A 10,039-nucleotide genomic window follows, 5' to 3' on the forward strand; every position below is an offset into this window, starting at 1 on the left:
GTAAAACCCTGTTGAAATAGAAGATTTAGATGTTGAACTAACATCAACAGCATGAAAACACTAGAAATAATTATAAGGATTAGATTTCATAGCACAATGGTCCTTTTGGAATTTCCTCAGTAGACAAGTATCTAAGAAAAAAAAAAAATTACTGTATTTTAAAAACAGAGTTTCAGGGTCACTAAAATAACTTGGACAGCTATTTATAGTTTGAGCAGAGAAAGTGTAAATCTTGCATTCTGCCCAAACACAAGAACAACTTCTTAAAGTAAAATCTGTCCTAAAAAATGTTTTTATTGGTGTACAAAACTAATACATGAAAGTGTCTGGTAGTTACAGAGTATCTACTGATTGATTCAGCACTACAGAAAATCCCATAATACCAATGTGTAAAGACACAGCAGCAATTCTGATTTCTTTTTATAAACTAGAGACCTTACTGGTTTTGCCTCCCAAGGCCATTCACAACTGAACACTATCCTTTCCCCATGTCCTGGTTTCGGCTGGGATAGAGTTAATTTTCTTCCTAGTAGCTGGCATAGCGCTGTGGTTTGGATTTAGTACTAGAAGAATGTTGATACCACACTGCTGTTTAGCTGTTGCTGAGCAGTGCTTACACCAGTCAAGGACTTTTCAGCTTCCCCTGCTCTGCCAGGAGCACAAGAAGCTGGGAGGGGGCACAGTCAGGACAGCTGACCGCAACTGACCCCAGGGGTATCTCACACCATATGGTATCATTGCTCAGCATATAAAGCTGGGGGAAGAAGGAAGGAGGGGACATTTGGAGTGATGCCGTTTGTCTTCCCAAGTCACCGTTAGGCGAGATGGAGCCCTGCTGTCCTGGGGATGGCTGAGCACCTGCCTGCTGGTGGGAAGCAGGGAATGAATTCCTTGTTTTGCTTTGCTTGCGTGCACAGCTTTTGCTTGACTTACTGAACTGTCTTTGTATCAACCCATGAGTTTGCTCACTTCTGATTCTCTCCCCCATCCCACCAGGGGAGGGAGTGAGTGAGCGGCTGTGCGGGGCTTAGTTGCCAGCTGGGGTTAAACCACAACACCCCATCACTCTTATTTAGAGATAAGTGAAAAACCTCTTATACACAAGATTAGCTGAAAAGCTGCCTTGACTTTTTTGGTAACTTTTCGGTTAAACATTAAGCATTACAATTAAGAGCATTCTGCAGTGCCATTGGATAGGACACAATAGAACAGATCCCACCATTGCTTAGAAATGCAGTATCCCCAAACTCCACAAAGTAAAACAAAGAAGTGGGTCTGGTACAGCTCTACAATGTAACAACTGTGCAGAAAAAAATCATTATGCCATTATTTGCAACAACTTGTAATACTGAAAATCTTCAGTTACACTTTAAAGTCCACCCAAACTCAGAAACACAGTTTTCTAACAATTACTCTTGCGTCTGCCCAGAAAGGTGCTATGACAAAGGACAGCACTGTATTTACAGACCTTCTAGTCCCTGTCAGTCTTGTAAGGAGAATTCAGTAGGCAAACAGAGTTCCCTCACGCTGCAACTCTAAGGCTGATGGCACAATCATCTAACATCAGAACAGCAATACTAATTAGGAAAATGCACCACTGACATCTGCAAAAATAGAATTTCCATGTAGCTTGGTGCTCTTGGCATGCCATTTTGGTATTTTCATACTAAAATTAAAGGTACATTAAAAAGTTTCTTTGTACTGAATTTGTGTAATAATATCTTAACTAATATCTTAACTTACTCTGTCATAAAGTGTATCATCCTCCCCATCATCCATCAGTGGGACTGAGGTGTCGAAGAAGTGTTTGGATCTTTCTTCTCTATTCTTCATGCCTGTAAAAGGCAAACAATGTTTGAGCATAGTATTTATGCACACTAAAATCAGAGTAAGAGTAAGATCTGAAGCACCAGATAGAAAAGCACAAGAAAGAAAGTCTGGCTAATAATGACATAAAAGACAGTATCTAAATTTTACCTCCCACACAGGCTTACTATTTAACAAAGCATTAAAAAAAAATCAACCAGGCTTGCAAGAGTCCAATTAAATCAGTGACTTTAAGTCATTATGTTCCATGAAGTTAAAAATATGAGGTAAGTTAAGAGCCTTAAAGTATGGTCACTCTAGGCTATTTTCTAATATATTCTCTCAGAAACATCCCTTGTCTGAATTGTGATCTTAAGTTCCACCTGTGCCATTTATATCATGGGAGGAAGAAGTATTGTATCAGTATTAAATTTGAAGATCAAATTTTTGTGGGTTTCTTCCAAGATTAAAAAAATCTTACTTAGCTGAAAATAGAATGGCACACAATTTTAGAATTTTAAACAGAGGATATTCCACTTCTGATCTGTTTGTGGTGCAGAAGTTTAATTTATTACAGACTACCTTTTGAAGTTTTATCTACCACAGACTACCAATCGACAGCAGGTATTATGTCTGGAAACCAATGGCTGCTTCACCAGTGTAATAGAAGGAGCTTTGCAGTCCACAGTTTGAGAAGCAATGATGCATTAAAAGTGTGGATGGATGAAACCCACTGGTTTTGTTGATATATTTAACCATGAAATTTTTCCTTTAGCAATATGAAAGAGAGGTAGAATAAAGCAGTTTGAACATGGGCTGTGAACCAGAAACTCCCAAATTCTAACCTCCACTCTACTATACTTCTGGTAGCCCTGCATGCATCATTTAACCCTTCTGTGCTCCAGTTTTCCCAAGCAAGAAATTAAGCACACCTTAATTAGTGCTTTCCACAGAAGGTGCCCGTGTATTATGGTATCCCTTATGCTTACGTTTGAGATAGTCAGACTGTGCATGCCTAAAGTTGGTGGATAGGTCCTGAAGGGACTGTGCTAAGGAAGACACTACATTCCTGAGAACACGTGCTTCTTGTTCTGTACAACTACGCGACCTGCTCTGCAAGACCTGGACTGCTCTCTGACATCTGTGAAATAACTGAGAAAACAATTCCATTAGTAAAAAAAAAAAAAACAATTCCATAAAGCAACACACACTTTAAATATCACATTGCTAAAGTTCCAAATGGATGACTAACATTTTGATTTCTAGATTTTTAAAATTAATTTCTTATTGCCCAGTGTAATGTTTAAAAAGGCATGGAAACACAGAACACAGAAGAACAAAACTTAAAGATAACAGGGTAGCAGAGTAACTACTTCTGACCAAAGACACTTGCTTCATTATAACTGCTTAGACTGGAAGCCTTAGGGTAGCTATCTGTATTTCTGAGATATCTGTAAATGTGATTTGATGAAACCTCCTAATCCTATTCCAAGCAGAAAAGCAAACAGGTAAAAGAACAGGGAGGTTAAGTGACTTGTTGAGAAGTTCATGGAGACACTGAGTGCAGTAGCAAGCCTAGAGCCCAGGACTTCTGGCTCACTCTAATACTGATTACAAAAGAAATGCTTTAGTCAAAGGAAACCACTGCCTCATCATGATGCATTATAGATATGTCAAACTGTAGGTTTAGAATTGAAAGCAGTCTGTACCTGTGTGATCTCTTGGGTTGTTATTTCTATTGCCCGTTCTTCTTCACTGCTGTCATCCAGTGTTGGTCTATTTAGATGTTTATCATGAAGACTGGCTAATTCTTTCATCTTCTGTTTAACCCTGGCGATATCATACTGAATCTAAAACAGAAAACCCAAGAATGAAGAACGGGAAGCGACTAATGTTTCAGAGGAAAAGTTTCTGACAAATGCTAGACCAAAATTGTTGAAAGAAATCTATGTAAAGCAGACCAAAGGTCATTAAAAAAAAAACAACCATAAAAAACTGACAAAGAAGTAACTGAATACTCTCATATACTTTGAGTTTGCTACTTTTTAAACCTGCTCTTGTTAATCTTAGGCAAGACTGCTGTTTCCAAATATGCTTCATTAAGTTGGAATAATATTTTTGTCACTAAATAATTAATACCGTAGTACAAAGGTTTAGTCAACTTCCAAAAATATAAATGAAAATTCAGGTCACACCTTCCACTCTGTCAAATACTGAATAGCCTGAACTTAGCATGTCATTTAACTTCTGCTGTTTTCAAACAAGTCATTAAAAATAAATCTGTAAGGATGATGATTATCGTAGTAGACAGGAGACTGATCATCTTTCTGCACAACAGGTTTTGTATGCACAAACTGAAGAGCCAACATGTGTTCTGAGAGTACATTTTAGAAGGATTTTCTGAAAGTCAAGAATAGCTTCTCAGTCCAAATACTGGAAAAGGTTTTTAATCGGATGCCTCCAGAATCATTCCCTCGCATTTGTCCAAATACTTCCATAACTTGCAAGGCATCAGTACTGCGTAGGCAGGAAAAATTCTCCTGCTAGAAGACTAACACTTTCTGTTTTCAAATAGTAAACTGCTACTCTTCACCATTTGAGGGTCTACTCAGTTGGACCCTTCAATGGGTTCAAACAAAAAGTCTACTGGAAGTGCTAATTTTTTTGTACACTTCCTTCTAAGTTTCAAACTGAGAACAACTTTGCTTTGCTAAGAACTTTAGAACTTCCCTGCAGTCTCAAGTCTAAATGTTCAGCTACAGCATGCCTATCTTAATGGTCCCAGTGTATTGTTAATACTGGGCTCCCACTGATGACTCAAACCCAGTCTTCTGGAATTTCTGGCCCTAGATAATCTCCCTTTATTTCACTTGCAATATATCCTTCAAGATAGTAAGTCACAGCTTGCTTGATATTTTCCTCTAAACAAGGGTGTCAATTTAGAAAACACACTTATTTTAATCTTTCTTCTAATAACTACTTCTATCATAAAACTTACAGCATTGAGAACATAACTGAACAACACTAATAAATCCCTACATGAGAAATCAAACTCTGTGTTGGATTTGCCACGCAACTTACTTCATCTGCTCCATCAACCCATTTGGGAGGTAAGCGTTTTGTTACTCCAATTGCTGCTTCGGGATCTAAACTTATTCCTGATACCAGTGCCATACGATCATCAGCAAGCTACAGAAGATAAAAAAAGACAGCAAATTAATTATACTCAAATTGGATCCAAACCCTTGAGCATTAGGAAAAGTGCATATATGCCTTCACATAAAAATTAACCTCAAAAAAGCGTTTGTGTGTGATGCAGGTATGATCAAGCTCCACATCTCCTGGTTTGTCCCTAGATGCTAATGACCTACATCCTCCCACTTCCTACAGGGTCTGAAAGATGAAAGCTACACTTAGAATAAATTCTTTGCAGATTTTTCAAGGAGAAAATATGGTACTGCAGTGAGAATTCAAGTTAATTCTTATGTTGGTACATTTTGTATTAGACAATGATTCACAGCCAAGAGATCAATGGTGTGCCATGGCTTATATTGGGTCAGGCAAGTCTGAAAATCTCATTTGGGAAAAATCTCCAAGTAAAAATGTTTATTGTATCTCCAAGAAATAGAAACAGTATCCTGTGATTGTTCTCAAACAATGTTGTATTTAGCCAGGCACCCACCTACTAGGCAGCTGAAGAATAAACACTCTTGCAAACTGACATGCAACTAAAATTGTTAAATTATTTATTTAACGGAAATGAAAAGGTGCTAAACAAAAATAGCCAAGGAATTGACCAAGCCACACTTCCCTATATCAATGATACATGCTTGCTGCTTCACCTATACGGTCTGAGGTAAAGAAACTTGCGGGAAAATGGGTGGAATAGTTCTCCAGAAAATTCCAGAGATTGTCAGAGAGTAAATAAGAGAATGTGCCAGCCAGCTTATATACAGCTTTCCGCACATCCACAGGAGGGCTGGAGATAGGGAAGGAGTAAAAGAAACCCTTTATCACAATTAATAGTCATAATTTGAGTAAGTTGGATGCAACAAATCAGGGGATTATATCATTGGAGACTGATGCACACTGATGTACAGCAGCACACAGCTGTAGTTGCAGAAGGGTACGGTATACTTTTTGGAGACTATTTTTGGGAACAGAATCCAATTTGTAGGGTTGAAACATTAAAAGGTTGTAGGAAAAAACCCACACAACTCATTAGAAGTATTTTTTAAGAGTCAAAATGCCTATGATAAATCTATCAGAATCTTAGTTTTTGAATAATACTTTTTGATGCATATTGAATAATTTCAACCTCAAGAAGGCTTAAAATATGACAACTATGAAGGAATAAGAATATAATGTGCAGGGTGTTTGTTTTAGATTTGTTTGCTTGCTTTTTTAAAGCTCAGTTTGGCAGACACCAAAAGCCATGGTCTGGTCTTGAATATACAGGTACAGATTAATTTATCTGCTTTGATATCATTACCAGTAATGTGTGCTGTTCGCCCTCAATAAGAAGTCTTTTGTTAAGGACAGTATTAGTGCCACTGACCTTTAAACAGATCAGAAGATTTTTCTTGGTAGGGTTTAGAAACTTATGTAAATAGACTCAGCACTACAGTGCAGGTACAAACTCATTTCTACAATGGCGCAGTATTGGATGAGGTTGTCCAGAGAAAGTACGGTATCTTTGTTCTTGGAGGTCTCCAAGACTTGCTTAAACAAAGTCATGGATGACCCTAAGTAATTGCCAATAGTCCTGTTTTGAGCAGGAACTTGAGCCAGAAGATCTACAGAAGTTCCTTCCAACAAGCATGCCTATGCTTCTCAAATTTAAGGCTGAGTATGATGCACACCTAACGGTGTGCAGGGCCACAGAGCAACATTTAGTACCAGGGCCATAGACACTTCCAGTCATCTTCCTCCTCTGAGAGGAAGGCATGGGAGTGGATGGAACTGCAAGACAAATATAGATCTTGTTGCCAGTTGAACCAGGCTTTGTAATTTCAGAGATAAAATAAAATAACCTTCCTTCACTGGAGACCGAAAGAGGTGGTATCATCAATTATACCAAATGAAACATACCTAATTACTTCACTGTTTGTTCTCAGGGAAAGATTTCACACAAAAACCTCACTTCCTAGTTTCTACCAGATTTTTAATTTTCCTTTCTCAGGCCTAGAAACCTTTGTGGTTCCCCACCCTGTCACCTTTTCAAAACACAATCCCTCTTCCTTCCTGGGCAATTCTTTCCTGAAAGTCTGTTTTTTATCCCTGACCTTATTTCCTGACCAATAAAGTTTGTACAGTTTATGCACAGCATAAAAAATAGTCAATAGCTTCATTGTACAAAGTCATTATGTCGCATATGTATACAGTAAGTCAGATTAGCTTATACATGTATCTATTAACAATGCAACATTATATCACAAAATGCTTGTCTTCTCTATGCAGCCTTGTCCATCTAGTGTATACAGAGACACCTCATCCTATCTAACAAAATTTAATGAACTAGCAGAATACAGAAAGGAATGTTTTAGTTCAACGATGTATGTTTGGTGTACCACGGCAGAATAAAATGTGAAAAGCAATACCTCATCCAGCTCCTGAAGTGATTTGTGGATCCCATCAGCCCCATCCAGTTAGAGACAGCAAAAGATAAAAGGGAAAAAAAAGACATAGGACAGATATAGGGTATGGTAAGTTGAGAAAATACTAAATTATTTTTTCAGCATGATTGTTTACCAAGAACAAAACAAACGGGCTTTTAAAACACAACTATTCTATAAATACATCATGATATTTTACTTTTTAAGTCAGCATTTTGCTTGGTGCACAAACTTTTAAAAAAATATTTCAGTTGCTTGGTAAACAGAAAGAACATAAGAGATCAAGTTAAGAACTCAATTTATTTTCCAAAGTAACTGCACAGTGAAATTTCTAGTTACTAAAATTTCAGGTAGAAAAATTGCAATAGAATATATTGAACTGTGACAGCAAGGGCAATTTGACTGCAGTATTCAACGTCCACTGGCGAGTGAGAAGGTTTGATTATGATTGGAGGATGCACATACAAGCTTTTGGAAGACATTTATTGACAAGTACCCCAGTTATCACAGGATAAAACAGACAGCAAAAGACAAAAAGCGAAAGCAAACATAGTATAAGCTCACTTATGTACACACTTCAGTTATGCTCTAGTTTCAGGTAACAATAATCCTACATGCATCTGAAAAAATATAAAAGGCGAGTGTCTGCAACATATCTGCACCTTCTCTATTCATCAGTCTGTGTACTGCAGAGGGCATGCGTGAGCAATAGGATATTTCACTGAAAGATTAATAAAGTAAGCATATCAGAACTAAAACAAGGACAAAATACTTGTGGTTTAAACAAAGCAGCAGGCTTCAACTAATGGTCCCTCTTATCATATACCAAGCTTTTGAAATAGGACTGTACTCTTATAAATGCTACTTGATTATTTGCATTTAAGGAGTGGTTGACTGTCCACATGAGAACGCGTCTGTTGGGGCAGAATGCAATTTTCGACAGAGAGCTCTCACAGGAAAGGATTTCTTCAGGAGAAGCCTGGAGAGTGAACTAAGGTAAGCCAAAGTACTGTGAGCCAGAATTTGCAACACTGCCCTGCTGGCCTGTGGCAGCTCTGCTCTGGGGATACCACCCCAAAGAAAAGGTAATTAACTGCAACTCTGACGGGGATAGGCACCTTGGAAACACGAATAACTCATAGCATCATCTTTACGCTTCTTGCAGAAATAGTACGCTTGTACTAAGTAACTAGGGAACTCTCAACTATCCACCAGGATCAAGACTGAGCCATTGACTAACTTCATCCACTGCACAAGAGCGACAATTTCCAATCACTGTTGGCTTTGATTGCATTTGAATGAGCATCCTGGAAAGCAGCTTCAATTAACATTAACAAACACTGCAAATAAACGTTTTATGCAAGTGCTAAGTGTTATTGCACTCACTGTTGAGTTAAAGCACAGCTTCACTGCTCAGTAGCCCGTGTGTGAGTTTAAACTATCACTGACTTTTCTAGGTGATATTAAAAAAAAAATATTCAAGGATCTTAAAAAAGTTATATTAATATTGGCAAACCCCCACGTTAACAAGCACTAAATGCAGTGCCAAATTAAACATGCTTAATACACATTACTATTGACAGTTCCTGTTCTGCAAATGCAATTTAATACGTAGCTTGTTAGACACGGGTGTAATAAAGTTAACAATGAGCAAAGACCATTCAACAACCACTCATCAATTGAAATAAAATTTGCAGCACAAAGTACTGCTTTGCCTAGCAAAAATGCATTAATGCAAAGCAATTTAGAATGATGAGACTGCCAGCAGATATTTACTGGTGACTATTACAGATAAATTATAAGTTTGAACAGAAAGTGTAAAAATCTCAGTAGAGCTGAGCTGCCAAGTGGTCCATTGCAGTCTGACTACCTCAAAACTTAGAAAAAGTGGCACAAACTGGCACTGAAAAAATGGCTTTTGGGAATGTCTATAATGAGGACTCAAACTACAATCTACTGACTCCCCTCTCCCACAGATGCTTTCGGTATTATTTGTATTTAGGGGGGAAAAAAAACAGGCAGCGGACATCAGAGCAAATTATGGAAAAATTCAAGCAATGAGAATATTCTACACTAATGTATTTAACAGTGCCCACAGTGAAGTGAATAGAAGAGTTCTGCTTTATGAAATAACTTGGATTTTTTCTTTGGGGAAAAGACTCATCAAAAAGCGCAGTGGATGAAAAACCTCGTGTCAATGCTAACATGAATTTATTAGAACCGTAAGGCTATTTATTCCCATGGAGTGAATAGAGACGTGGTCAGCACAAAGGCAGATCTCTTCTATTCATTTTCCGTGAAGTAGTAGGAAAAAGGCATCAACAAGGTGGGGAGGGAGGGGCAGAGGGGGAAAGTACAGAGGACGGTGGGGTTCTGAGGGGAGGGCTCGGAGAAAGGGAGCTGGGGAGAGCCGGGCGGGCAGGGGGGGCCAGGGCAGGCTGCAGGGCCAGGCGGGGAGCGGGGCACACGGCAAGGCTGCCTGGCAGCCCCAGGCGCGGCAAGGTACAGTAGGATGAAGGGAGGAGACTCACCGCAGCAGCCATGCTACGTGAACTCAGAGGGCTGGAGGAGCCGTAACTACTCACTTGCTCGGCCAGCAGCTGCCGGCTCTGCACCGC

The 10,039-nt window shown here is 38.8% G+C and overlaps 1 protein-coding gene across 1 annotated transcript in view; it reads right to left on the minus strand.

The window, feature by feature from the left end:
• STX16 (syntaxin 16) overlaps positions 1-10,033 on the minus strand; it is a 14,979-nt gene extending 4,946 nt beyond the window's left edge. The window contains exons 1-6 of the mRNA XM_009643744.2: positions 9,953-10,033; positions 7,407-7,418; positions 4,888-4,995; positions 3,516-3,656; positions 2,796-2,958; positions 1,744-1,835 (exon numbers count right to left, since the gene is read on the minus strand). Of these exons, the coding sequence (XP_009642039.1) occupies positions 1,744-1,835; positions 2,796-2,958; positions 3,516-3,656; positions 4,888-4,995; positions 7,407-7,418; positions 9,953-9,964 (528 nt within the window). The 5' untranslated portion in view covers positions 9,965-10,033. The remainder of the gene's footprint in view (positions 1-1,743; positions 1,836-2,795; positions 2,959-3,515; positions 3,657-4,887; positions 4,996-7,406; positions 7,419-9,952) is intronic.
• Between the last annotated feature and the right edge of the window lie 6 nt (positions 10,034-10,039).

The sequence above is a fragment of the Egretta garzetta genome, unplaced genomic scaffold (assembly GCF_000687185.1).
Source record: "Egretta garzetta isolate BGI_Z169 unplaced genomic scaffold, ASM68718v1 scaffold158, whole genome shotgun sequence".
Lineage (NCBI taxonomy): Eukaryota > Metazoa > Chordata > Aves > Pelecaniformes > Ardeidae > Egretta > Egretta garzetta.